Genomic DNA, 13,666 nt, shown 5'->3' with positions numbered 1-13,666 from the left:
CTAGGCCTGGTGGCAGCTGCTCCAGCTCGCCTCCATCCCAGCCTCACTACAGCAGCCTCGTGTGGAGCCAAGTGAATGTGCCAGCTTGCTCAGAGGCAGCCCCGCAATGCCAAACGTCGACCTTCGTTGCACAGCACAGACATGATGTTTGGCATCCTGGTTCTTCAAATAAATCACTGTATTTGCATGAATTCAATGTACTTCAGCAGCAGCATGGGATATAGCCACCTGCAAGTACTATGCAGGGGGTATTCCAGCACACTTCCTCCCACATTTGATTTTATGCAGGCTGTCCTGGGACTTATTTTTCCAAATACTGGTACTTTTAAAGGGCATCATGTTGCAATACAAATAAACAGAAGCAGAGAGAAAGGCATGCTCAGAAGTTGCGGAGTATTTTGAAACCGTGAAAAAGAGGAAAACTAAAGCTCAATCTGTGCTCGAGAAGTTTTACCAGCACAGCTGAATCCCAGATCTCAGCTGTAGATGGCTTATACAGGCCTGGAACAAATGGGTTTTTTGCCATTAGCAATTATGCCAATTCACTGAGTGAACTAAACTCTTTTGTCTAAAACATTCAGTTGTGTCAATGCTAGGATTTAAATCCTTAAAAAAATAATTTAAAAACCCCACACTGAAAAAAACATATTAAAGCAGCAAATGAGGACTTCCTAGGTATATGGTACTCTCTCCCTTTGAAAGATATACTCCCTAGACAAAAGTGTCTTGTGGTGCTCATGAAGAGTCTGACCAGTTAGCTGCCCACATTAACACACTGCCTCCACACAGGAGAAAGCACATACCTGAATGGCTCTGTGTTTCATATTACCAGCACTGTGGCACCCCACACAGAGTACAGCAGAAGTCACGGCCTTTTTAGTACAGAATTAAGTTTGAAGGCACAGAATCTGGATTTTGGAAAAACAGCTCCCAACCTAAGTGTACGCTGTGGTGAACAAATCAATCTTGGTACAAGCATCTATAAAATACTGCAGTGCCAGTTAGGAAGCACCGGTCTCAAATATTTAGTTGCACCTCTCTGCCTGGGAACAGTTTAGTTACCACTTCTAAAATGGAAATTTTTGTGTATGTTCCTAGGTTGAGATTTTATCTGACAGCTCCCATACAGGATCTTCCTGTGCAAGTATCTCATATCCACTTAGTAAGATTTCCCCAGCCTTCCACCTGCCTGTTCAGAGCACCTGTGCTCTCAAAGTTCACTTTTTCCATGCTAACGGAATGGTTTTAAGAAAGACTCTGTGTGTTACAGACCTCTACAAGGTCACCCTCCACAGCCCAGGCTCACTGCTTCCTAGGTGTCCATGGTTTGCCAGCATTTCAGGTGGGAAAGGGTCTGTTGTGCTATTTCCCCATGGCACATTCACTTCTGTGGGGTGGTGGCAGCCCCCTGCACAGGGCAGGACCCAGGTCCCTCTGCCACCCAGGCAAACAGCAGGAACTTGCTCTTGTCCTTCACCTCCTCCCATTCTTCACAGGGTGTCTCCCTAGAGCTGTCACTGTTCACTGGTGGAAGTCATCAGGGCAAGGCAGTGTGGCACACTCTGATGAAAAAGCATTGTCTAAAGGAAAAAACAAACATCCATCCATGACAAAGTTCTTTCCCATACATGCATAACTTTTAGAAAGCTTTTAACAAATTCTGCCTGGTGTTCTGGCAGCACGTAGATCCTTTCCTCTCTGTCTTTCCCAAGGAGACTGGAAAAAACATTTTGAGTTCTACTTCCGCTAAAAAGTTGATGCTTTTAATTTTCCTCCCACTCCCAAACCTACCAACTTTAAGGACTGCTTTGTTTGTTTTGCTTAAAATACTTCTTGGCCAGAGCTACATGCACATCATTCAGAGGAAACAGCCTGAATTGTCTTAGCTAGTCCTGATAAAGAAAATATTAGAGAATTGTTGTTCAGTGCAAACCCAATGCGGTTTACTATCCGACAGGCCTATTCCATTACACATGGTTAACAAGACCTAGAGAAAGACCTTCATTCTATGAGATGATCAGATGAGGACTCAAATAAAGACAAATGACATAGTGAAAAAAAGTACAGGGAAAGACACTGAGAAGTATGCAGAATGAGTCTTTGTAAAAAGGCATCACTCTCCAAAAAACTAGGCAGAGATTAGATGGCAGGTTATGTGAATTTTGCCATGTCTCCAAATTGTGAATAACCACAGATTTGTACTGTTCTTGTGTCACACAGGAACCCTGATGCAGAGGCGGAGCACACTGACACGTCACCTTCACTCCTCTTCCAATAAGCTCTTTGGAGACCAGTTTTCCCTCAAAGCTGTCCTGGTGAGCACAGAGTAGAAAAATAAATAACCTACTGTTGTCCCAAGTGGTAGTTAGAAAATGATGTTTTCTTATCTTGTAGATTGAAAGAAAGATCTTTTCCAGACACATGTTTGAAGATATTGATTGTTTTGTTATTGTCCAGGAGTAAACAAGGTAGTTTCTTCCAGATGAATAAAAGCTTTCACAGTTAGTATATAATAAAAACCACATTTGATAAAATTCCCAAGGAACTAAGACATAAAGTGCCCACCTTATCTTAGAAGTCAAGTAATACAGGAGCTATTCCACCAAAATGCCTGTTAACTGGAAAACACTTCAAGTTGAACTCCTCCATGTAAAAGACTTTCAGAGGCAGGTGTACCAGTGAAAAAGGTTTGTGACTTACAGCAGCACATGTATGTGTTTTCAGAGGGCTGGCAAAGAACATATAGCCCAAAAGCATAAGGATGAGTGGGAAGCGGGAGAAACAAGGCTGCATTTTATTACTGTTCAATGGAAGTATAACTACCTCTCAGCCTCCTTGCTCCAACACTGCTTTGTGATTCCTACAGGTTTCAAGCCCTTATCTGAAAGGCAGCATTTTGGAAGACAAGCAAAGCTATTTTGCATTTTCACTTCACTGTACAAATTGAGTTGATAAACATGAAAGCAAGCTCCTCCTGCACAGTATGAAACTAGTTGTACAAATTATATACAGAGATGGCTGAATAGTCACTTATTTGATTCACTGCCAATCCGAAGAAAAACTTGAAACAAAAGTGAACAAACAAAAGCCTTGTTTTTTGTTGAACAGAAGTAAAATAAAAATTTTAAACACCTTTTTCTAACACAGACAGAAAATTTCTAGTTGAATGGAACATTTCAGGCTGTTAGATGCAAACTAAATTAAGGATGGGTGGCCAAAAAGTGAGGATCAGAAGTGAGTGGCCCATTCACAATACGAAGAGTCCAAGTCCAGATCCCGGACACCCACCTAAGGAGACATGTGCCTCTAAGGACAGGGTGTTGACCATGTGGTTATATGGGACTTTTTCCACATGAATACTTGCCTTCATGAAGGTACAGTTTTGCTCAGACAAGGGGATGGGTTGTCCAGACATCACTTGGTTTCTGAAAGATATTTATTTGCTCTGCTCAGAACATCAGAAGCAAAAGAGGTGGCATGAAGCAGCTCCCACAGGCACTGTTGTCCAGGACCTGGATATCCCAGGCCTGGGGCTCTTCCACACCATACAGATTATGAAGGAGTTATCCAGATCATTAACCTGAGAGGTCTGGATTCTAGATGCAAACTAGCCTCAAAGGGGAAGGGAACTCAATCCCCTCATCTAATGAATTACAGAAATAAATCGCTGCCGTCTCCTCTGGAGAATTATGAATATGAGTCTGAAGTTTTCCCTTTCTCCAGACAAAATGATCAAATACACAACAGGTTCACTCTCCAGTCACCCAACAACTGAAGCTGCATTTGGGAGGCACATTTTCTGTTTTACATAAGCATGCCTGTCATCCTGTGGACCATGCCATTCTTTCTGGTCCTCCTTCCCCCCTCCCAGAGGGCTGGCTGAGAAGCTGGCTTGCCTCCCCCTATTCCCCCTCAGCTAGATTAAAACAGATGGCAGAGGCACATAAAATAAAGAGCAAACACAGAGTGACTAATTTTCCAAAAAGAAAAAAAAAAAAATAAAACCGTCAACTTCAACACTAGAAGCAGCAAGGAATGCATAATTACTTTCTGAACATCATTCTTCCATATAAGCAAATGCAGCAGTTGCTACAGATATGATGACAATAAGGAGGGGATGTACCCTCCAGGCAGGCTTGGCAAGCAGCATAGGACTACACTGCAGACCAACTGGTGCAAGTAGAGAACATGACAAAGGCACCAAGGAGTGAACCACAGACCAACTCCCCCTATATAGCAAGCCTGCTTCCCAGGCAGCTTTTGCTCAGCGTTCTGCTCGTGGTTACATGGCTGAGTTCAAAGCAAGCTCAAGTGGTACCTCCCCAGAAACGGTCATGACACCTTTGAAATGCAGGAAGCCAAGGAGCTGCCCCCTTGTGACAGAGGCGCGGGAATCCCTGCTATGTGGGGTTGTCATGTTTGGGCTTGAAGAGTCTGGTATTTTGCAGACCGGAAAGCACAGAGCACTTCATAGTGCTCAAGAAGTAATGAAGCAAGGACCAAAGCCTTCTGGAGGGAGATGTGTCCAAGGATCTACAGCCAGCATGCTGCAATTTATACAGCTTCTGTAGGAAACATGAAGGTGAGTTCATTATACCAGGGAGATGAGGACAGGAGCTATTTCAGTGCTTCACTCTGCCCCTTCACTACAGACCTTTGCTCTGGTCCTGGTGGAGATGGTGCTTGTATCTCTCAGCATCCAGTGGCACAGTGCAAGTTCACCTTCCCTTGGCAGCTTAAGCAAGCCCTCAGACTTTGCATCTCAGCTGCTTTGGTGGAAGCACTACCTCCCTCCTGTTGATTTTGCTCCAGGAGTAATAACGTGACAGAGCAGACAAAGAGGGTGGTAACTTTCAGGGCTAATTCAGTCATTTTAGCCATTTCAGACTATTTCTGTTTGCTGAAATAAATTAAAGAGCTATCTAGAAAATTAAAGCAAGCATCATCTTTGTTGTGTCTGACACAAAACATCCTGTAGCATATCATTTTGCCAACACAAGGACTCTCAGACTGGTAACATGGCTAAGTAAAGCATCAAATGCAGGTTTACTATGCAACATCTGTGCCTTGCATTCAAGGCACAGAAATGGACTTTTCTTTGCCATTCTGTAGAAAATCAGAGCACCTGTGCTCAGGCAATAAATGGATTTGTGTGTCTCTAAGCTGGAGGCACCTATCCTCCAGGACTCTCAGATTTGTTTCCTTCATGTGTTATACTGATATTCAGGGCACGCTGCAAAGCCTATCTGTTTACTCGTGCTTCTCCTGAGGGGTGCTTGGGATGCTGAATTCTGGATCATTTTTGCCTGATATTCATTCAATTGATTTATCTGTTATTTTATAGTTATTTGTGGTCTGTGCTTCTAGAAATGGGTGTGTTTTGACCTTGTGCAAGTGGAAATGATCAATAACTCCAGTTAACAGAGAATCAAGCAGCAGAAGCTAAACAGCTTCCTTTATTCCTCCAGCTTACTAATACATTTCCAATCCAGAATGTGCTCAGTCCCATAGACTGAAACAATACCACCCGAAACAGGGAATCCAAACCATTACTTCAGTATGCATATACAAATATTTTAGAAAAATTCGTTGACAGATAAAGAACTGGAAATAACTCTACCTCCTAGTTAAGCAGCAGATACGGGGGGGAAGGGGGTATTTTAAGCATGCGGAAATGCAGACTGGGTGTGGAAAGCTGGCAACCTTGTGATTTTTGCTTCCAACTTCAAACTGCTCATAGACATCTACTTTGCATGCCAGGGATGGCAGGTTTGCAGCAACTGCCTTCAGCTGGCAAATAACTCCTCTTACAAACCTGCCAGTAACATCCACGTTGTCCCAGGGGATCCATTGTAGCTTTAGGAGGCTTCAAAAGAGTTATTGGGAAGAAAGAATTTAAGGATAGGGGGCTAAGAATTATATGAAAGTGCTCCTCTTCCTCGCCTGTGGGGATGCTAGGGCTCAGCAAAGTACATAACCCCTGCCAGATGCAGTTCACACTCTTTAAACAGATTTGTTTAATCCAAAAGAATATTATTTCCCTCTACTTATATTTAATACAATTCATCATTACTAAGATAATTATCATTAGTATACCACACGGTTGGTATCTAAAGACACACAGCCACATTGGGAAGGATTTTTACAGGCTCATAAAAACTGGTTTCAGACGGAATTTTAGATCTCAAGTAAGGCTGGCACTTAAAACTACTTTATCCTTCTATGGTTATTTTAGTCTTACCTCCAGTATCTGGTTAGCCTATACATGAACATGTGATAAAAACAGGATAGCTGAAAACAAGTGTAGAGTCTTCCATTTCAACAGGAAAATAAATCTGTAGGAGCAGTTTCCACCATAGCAAGAATGCTGGGCCCTTCTAACCAGCTTACAGATCAGTTTGGCCAACAGATCAAGGAACTCCACTAGCAGGTGAAACACTTCATCATTTCAAAGCCAGCTGAAGCCTGTTGGAATGAGAGAGATGGGCAGGATCTATCTCTGCCACTGGCACAACTTTGTGTTTACTTAATGCACAAAGGCTCTTATTGCTTTCTGTAGCAATTTAAATACCCTTTGTTCCATCAGTGGCTCATTTTGCTTTCTGAGTTCTTCACTGTTTTTAAATTAAAGACGCATTTTTCTAAGAAACCCACATGGAAAAAAAGCAAGCAAACAGCTCCCCAGTACACTCAAAAAACTTGTGTTCAAAAGCAGTACTTAAATGCTAATCAGCAAGTTTTCTCATTGCCAGTGTTTAAACGATTTAAAATGAACCAGGAGCAAAAATCAAGAGCTGTAACCTTCTAATAGTTCAGCCTACATTCAGGGTCCCAAAAGGTAGGCTCACAATGCCTTTCCCAAAGGCATTCCCAACCATGTTTCTCCAGTAATCAATGTTTCATGTTATTTTCCAGGCTTATTCAAAGGCAGAGGAGTGCTGTTTTTCAAACCTGGAAGCACAGACTAATGCTATCGGGTGGTTATGGTCTTGACAACATACACACACATTCCTGCAAAACTGAGGACCACCAACAACATTCCATTTTCTTTCAGTGGTCACTAGACAAATTCAATGTTTACTTTTCAGATAAGGCTGCACGGAAGTTTTCCCCCATGCCTTCTACACAATATCAGTAGGATGATATATGTGCTTTTACAAATGAGGAAGTACTTCCATTCTGGCCACTTTAACATGCCATATCTGGGAGAGAAGGCAAAAAGATTTGTAGAAGTGGCTAATTCCTCAAAAATAATTATGTTCATGTATCCAAGATAACAGACACGCTATCTTAGGTGAACAGCAGCTTCCTTTGTTTGCAGGGCACTTGTTCAGCAATTGAAGGCTAATATTTTAATGGGTCAACTGAAATACCATACTTGCATTTTAACAGCAGTTACAGATTAATTTACTGTATTAAGATCTACAATGAAGACAAAGTACCACACATCCTTTTCACCAACCTTAAATTCAGGAGAATATAATGCAATTGAAGCTTCAAGTCTTTCAAAAGTTTTCCAACAACAGCTGCATATTGAAAAGGTAATTATACAAGTCAACACTTCCCAAAGCAATTACCATGGAATTTGAGATATAGACTCATAGAATGCTTTGGGTTGGAAGGGACCTCCCTGCCCCAAACCCCCATCCAACCTGACCTTCCAGGGATGGGGCATCCACAACTTCTTTGGGCAACCTGTATAGTGCCTCACCACTTTCATGGTGAAGAATTTCTTCCTTATATCTAATCTAAATCTCCCCTCCTTCAGTTTAAACCCATTACCCCTTGTCCTATCACTACATGCCCTTGTCAAATTCCCTCTCCAGCTTTCTTGTAGGTCCCTTTTAGGTACTGGAAGGCTGCTGTAAGGTCTCCCTGAAGCCTTCTCTTCCACAGGCTGAACAACCCCAACTCTCTTAGCCTGTCTTCATACGAGAGGTGTTCCAGACATCTGATCATCTTTGTTGCCCTCCTCTTGACTCGCCCAAACAGGTCCCTGTTGTTCTTACGTTGGGTGCCCCAGACCTAAATGCAGAACTCCAGATGGGGTGCATGAGAGAGTAGGGGGGAAGAATCACCTCTCTCAACCTGCTGGCCACGCTCCTTTTGATGCATGCCAAGATATGGTTCATTTTCTGGGCTGCAAGTGCACATTGCAAGGTCATATTGAGCTTCTCATCAACCAACATCCCCCAGTCTTTCTTCTCAGGGCTGCTCTCAATCTGTTCTCCACCCAGCCTGTATTTGTGCTTGGGATTGCCTTGACCCATGTGCAGGACCTTGCATTTGGCCTTGTTGAACTTCATAAGGTTCTCATGGGCCCACCTCTCAAGCTTGTCAAGGTTCCTCCGCATAGCATCCCTTCCCTCCAGCATGTCAACCACACCACACAGCTTGTTATCATCAGCAAACTTGCTGAGGGTGTGCTCAATCCCACTGTCCCTATTGCTGACAGAGATGTTAAACAGCACTAGTCCCCATACTGACACCTGAGGAACATCACTTGTCACTTGTCTGCACTTGGACATTGAGACATTAACTGCAACTCAAGTGCAACCATCCAGCCAATTCCTTCTCCACCGACCAGTCCATCCACCAAATCCATGTCTCTTCAATTTAGAGACAAGGATGCCGTGAGGGACAGTGTCAAATGCTTTGACATCAGTGAAGAGCTGATAGATTCAGCTTAGTCCTTCAAGAGGGGCACTGAGGTGCCAGTTCCACAAAAGTGGCCTTAAAAACATCTGGACTGTAATAATTTCTTTCAAAATAGTCACATGTCACTGCTGAACCCATTCTATAATTGATGAAATACAGATTTCTCTTCAGCATGGCTGCAAGCTTGTTTTCATTCACCAAAGTAAATTCACTGCTCAGAGAAGAGGGCTCCAAGTCTTCTATACTTCCTTTTGAAGTCTTATGTCATGTATGTGGCCATAAGGAGATGCCCACACCACAGGGCAGAGGGACCGTACCTGTTCTGTGAGGCAAGAGCTCAGTAAACTCACACAGGGATAATAGCAAAGTCTGAGCTGGAAGGACAGTGTGTAGTTATATCAGTACACCCACAGCACCTGGGAGCATCACCTGAGATTAGATCTTCCCGGCACTAAATGCATGCAAGAGATAATCTATGTTGCTAAGAGAAGATGATATAAATATGTAAAGTGGGGTAGCAGGGAAGCACTCCTGTAACTATTTTACAGAGAATGAACTGAAGCCCTTTAATTAATTTGCTCAAAAAATTACAAGGGAAGCACACAGCAGAGGGGCAGAAGCCAGCTCTCCTGCATTGTAATCCAGTGCACTGTTTACAGGATCATCCTTCATACTCCTAAAAGTGCTTCAGCTGCTTACTGAAGACAGAAGCCAGTGATGGCCCCTGATTGAACTGAGTTCAACTTAGCAAGAGGAAATCCAGAATTAGTTCATCCTGACAGCAACCAAAAGAGAGGGAAACAGCAGTCCTTAAATGCTGCCAGCATTTCAACTCCATACATTTATAAAAGTCTTTTTAGCTAACGATCAGCCAATAACCCTGCATGAATTCCTGCCACAGTTAGCAGAGGCTCCCTGTCTCCCTTGGACAGGAAAGCCATCAAACTTTGTGACTGGCAGTCCCAAGCAGCACAGCCAGCTGAATGGCTCTGTAACCTCAAAGGGGGCCACCACCTTGGACAGCAGATCTTGTCACCCTACTGCCTCCCTCGGATGGAGCCACACTCCTTGCTCCACACAGCAGCCCGCAGGGACCACCCTGGGTGCCTGCTGCTGGGGCTCTGAAGGCAACAGTAGAGCACCTTATCACTCCACGTAGGAGCAGGAGGGTGTATGTCCAGATGGGTACCATTAAAAAACAGGTTATGTCCCACGAGCAAGAAACCCTAGCACAATTATCTATCTAACAGTAGTACACTGAAGGCTTGGTGTGGTAGTCTTCAACACTGCTGGGTTTCCATGCTAGCAGCCTGAATGAAATCTGAGCATACTGGCTGATAACCTTAAAACCAGACAGAAAAGCATACTTGGTGCACATGGCAAGTAAGCACATTGCTGTCACTGTGTTTCTTATTAAGAGCCTCCAAATCACTTCAGTGCTAAGGAAACCTACTTATTCCTACACACCAGTTCTCAGAACCCACCCATACCATTTTCCTTACTCCACAGTCTCAAACTGAATAATCTTTCAAAAGCTATTAATCAGCTTTCATTATCTCTAAATTGCTTTTTGCTTGCTTGCAATTAAGGACTAATATCCAAAGAGTTAGAAATTTATAAGGTAATTAACCATAATGAGTAACTGTTCTAAAATATGATCAACTGCTGTATATCAGCAGAAGTCTAAGTTTTTCCCAGTAAACTTTTTTTCCATGTATTTATACAAGCTTGAAAACAAAGACTTATTTAGCAGGGGTTGAACATTCACCAGATAATACTATATGTGCCTATTCCTTCTCTGGGAGGCTATAGTCAAAAATATCTGCAAACTAGCAATTACTGTGGATTCAGAAGGTTTTAAGGTGACACTGACACAAAAAAAAGATCTATTTTTATGCATGTAAAGTATATTTCAAGTTCAGAGAGAGGAACATGGAGAGAAAGTACATGCATGCTCTAATCAGATCATGCACAGGACAAGATTTTGATCAGCATTTGCAAATACCACCACGTAAAATATGTTTCCTTTTCTTGCTCTTTCATACAATTAAACACTGGTCAAGATATGCTAAAAAAAACATCCTGACTAGGTCAATATCATATTAAGCATTGCCCAGGTTAGAATATCAAAACAAATCAGGGAGCTGGGTCCAGGGTTATAGCGAGTCTATGATATTCTTTTTAAGCCACTCCAGCATAACACCCAAAAGCTTTACTTATGTTAATAAGACTCATTTTTCATAAGAAAAATTATTCACTTCTATTATGTATTTCCCTACATGTAGCATCCAATGCAACACAAGCACAACCCACTCACTACACTCCAAAACTTGTTACAGAAAACCCAACATAGGGGTTCATCGGTAGACCTTACATACACAAGAAATTGCATGTCAAAACTCACAAGAGGATGAAATCTCATCCTCTTACTATGAATTACAAACTTGAGTTTGAGAAGCTGGAAACTCCTACTTCAGCTGCAGCCCATAGAGTGCTCAGAAACCCTTCCTGTTAAGAAAGCAGGATGCACATCCCTAGAAGATAGTAAAGAATTTATTTCATCAGTACTTCCCTGCTTTTTGCTTCCTGCAGAGCCATAAGAGGAGTTAGACTGTTTCTTTAGAGAGCCATTAGCAGAACAAGTAGCATCCAAGTTTTCTGCAGTTTTCTTCAGCAGCAACCACAGAATAGCAAAACTTAAGGGAAAGTAATGTTGCTTTCAAGACTCTAATCTGTGTATAATATTCCAGTTAGACAATAAGTCAACCATTTTAAGCTTCAAAATTTATTCAGCTGTTTCATTTTAGAGTTGCATAAGAGGAAGCACTAAAATGAAACTTCAACACACAATTATTTTTCTCCTGTTTGTACTGCAATGTTTAACATTTCTGTTTTCTCTTGAAAATTACATCCCAGTTTAGAAATCCCATGCTTATCTATACACAAGGAATGACTCGCTCATGGGGAAAAAGGAGTTTATAAAGAGAAAAGAGGCATTATGATCACTTCCTGTGGATTAAAGTCATCAACAGTCATCAGGTTGCTTAGCAGAGTAAACAGTGCTAGCATAAGAGCAGTATTAGTACTTAGTTTAGGAGGAGGTTGTCCATGTTGAACCAGTTTCAAGACTCCTCTACAATCCAGTCAGAGTAAGCATTTAGCTGGAGGGCTGGCTCTGCACCCCAGGGCTGGTTCCCCCACGCAGCAAAAGGCAGCACCCCGCACGGCAGTGCCACCTCAGGCACCCTCCTCTCCCCTGACATGCAAACATGCCCTTCCCAACAGCACAAGCAAGGAGAAAGAGAAGGCCCTATTCTGGAGGCAGAGCATCCCACACAGTGCTAGCCAGGAAAATCTGTCTGGAGCCAGAATCATTTCTAATGATAAGACTGCGGTTCTTGTAAGTTTGGGACCCATAGTCTTGTAAGATGACAAAAATCAAGACTTCCTGGAGACTGAGGATGCACTTTCTGAATGTTTTTACTTTTTCAACAGGTAACTACTACGGTTAAAGATCACCTTTAAAAAGGAACATGGATTTAATAAATACAACTGAACAAAACAGTACATCAGAAGAACTCTTCAAATGGGTGACATCCAAGATTCTCATTTCCATTACCCTGTCTGTGCTTGCACTAATGACAACAGCCATCAATTCGCTTGTGATGACGGCAATAATTGTGACAAGAAAGCTCCACCACCCCGCCAACTATTTAATCTGCTCTCTTGCAGTGACTGATTTCCTTGTGGCCATCCTAGTGATGCCTTTCAGCATTGTCTACATTGTAAAGGAGACCTGGATCATGGGGCAAGTGGTGTGTGACATTTGGCTGAGCGTGGATATTACGTGCTGCACATGTTCCATCTTGCATCTCTCTGCCATTGCTTTGGACCGGTACAGAGCAATCACAGATGCAGTGGAATATGCACGGAAAAGGACACCTAAGCACGCTGGCATCATGATTGCAGTGGTATGGATCATATCCATCTTTATCTCCATGCCACCTTTGTTTTGGCGGCACCAGACAACCAGCAGGGATGATGAATGCATCATCAAACACGACCACATTGTCTTCACCATTTACTCCACATTTGGCGCCTTTTACATCCCACTGGCCTTGATTCTGATCCTTTATTACAAGATATACAAGGCAGCAAAGACATTTCACAGAAGAAGTGTCAGCCGGATCGTAAGGGAGGAGGTAAATGGACAAGTCCTTTTGGACACAGGTGAAAGAAGCACCAAATCAGCTTCAATGCCCAGCACAGCAGAGAAGACATCAGATCCCCTGGTGGACTGCGATAAAATCAATATCAGCCTACGAAGCCCCAGGTCTGAATCTAAGCACGAGAAGTCCTGGAAAAAACAGAGAATCTCTAGCACAAGAGAGCGAAAGGCAGCAACTACTCTGGGTCTGATCTTGGGGGCGTTTGTGATCTGCTGGCTCCCTTTTTTTGTAAAAGAAGTAGTTGTTAATACCTGTGAAAGATGTCATATCTCAGAAGACATGTCTAACTTCCTAGCATGGCTGGGATATATAAATTCCCTTATTAACCCTCTAATCTACACAATCTTTAATGAAGATTTCAAGAAAGCCTTCCAGAAACTTGTGCGGTGTAGGCAATATCTTTAAAAGCTTTCATTCATATGCGGAGAACATACTCATTGTTTTTTTAACCTGTATAAATTTATATAACTGAGATGATATTTGTTGTACTTAAGGAAAAGCAGCAAGACTCTGCATTTACATGATGACTTTTTTGTATCAGTAGTATTGGGAGCATAAATTGCACAGGTTTTAAAGAGATGGATCACCTGGGATCAGTTTTGCACTGGAAAAAGAGGTAGCATATTGTGGCTCTGATCCAGCTGGGAATTGCACAGCTGCCTAGCTTGAAGCATAAGGTATTACCTTAAATATGAAGGAAATATACAAGTGAAGTAGACAAAGAAACAAAATTTAAATAACCAAGTAACCCTCAGTCATCGATGCAACTTTAAGCGAAA

The 13,666-nt window shown here is 42.5% G+C and overlaps 1 protein-coding gene across 12 annotated transcripts in view; it reads left to right on the top strand.

Annotated features, from left to right (window-relative positions):
• Positions 1-13,361, top strand: part of HTR1F (5-hydroxytryptamine receptor 1F) — a 117,618-nt gene extending 104,257 nt beyond the window's left edge. For 10 of the 12 annotated variants that reach the window (XM_082069199.1, XM_082069197.1, XM_082069195.1 and 7 more), the window contains 3 exons: positions 2,221-2,315; positions 4,449-4,582; positions 12,154-13,361. In XM_082069199.1, coding sequence (XP_081925325.1) covers positions 12,192-13,292 — 1,101 coding nt within the window. In that variant the 5' untranslated portion in view covers positions 2,221-2,315; positions 4,449-4,582; positions 12,154-12,191 and the 3' untranslated portion in view covers positions 13,293-13,361. Of the gene's footprint in view, positions 1-2,220; positions 2,316-3,413; positions 4,583-6,750; positions 6,839-6,915; positions 7,542-12,153 lie in introns of those variants that run through there. The other 2 variants (XM_082069194.1, XM_082069193.1) reach the window with 2 other exon arrangements.
• Positions 13,362-13,666: the final 305 nt, after the last annotated feature.

The sequence above is a fragment of the Streptopelia decaocto genome, assembly GCF_964273445.1.
Source record: "Streptopelia decaocto genome assembly, chromosome: 1".
NCBI lineage: Eukaryota > Metazoa > Chordata > Aves > Columbiformes > Columbidae > Streptopelia > Streptopelia decaocto.
This window is presented reverse-complemented; position numbering and strand designations above follow the sequence as displayed.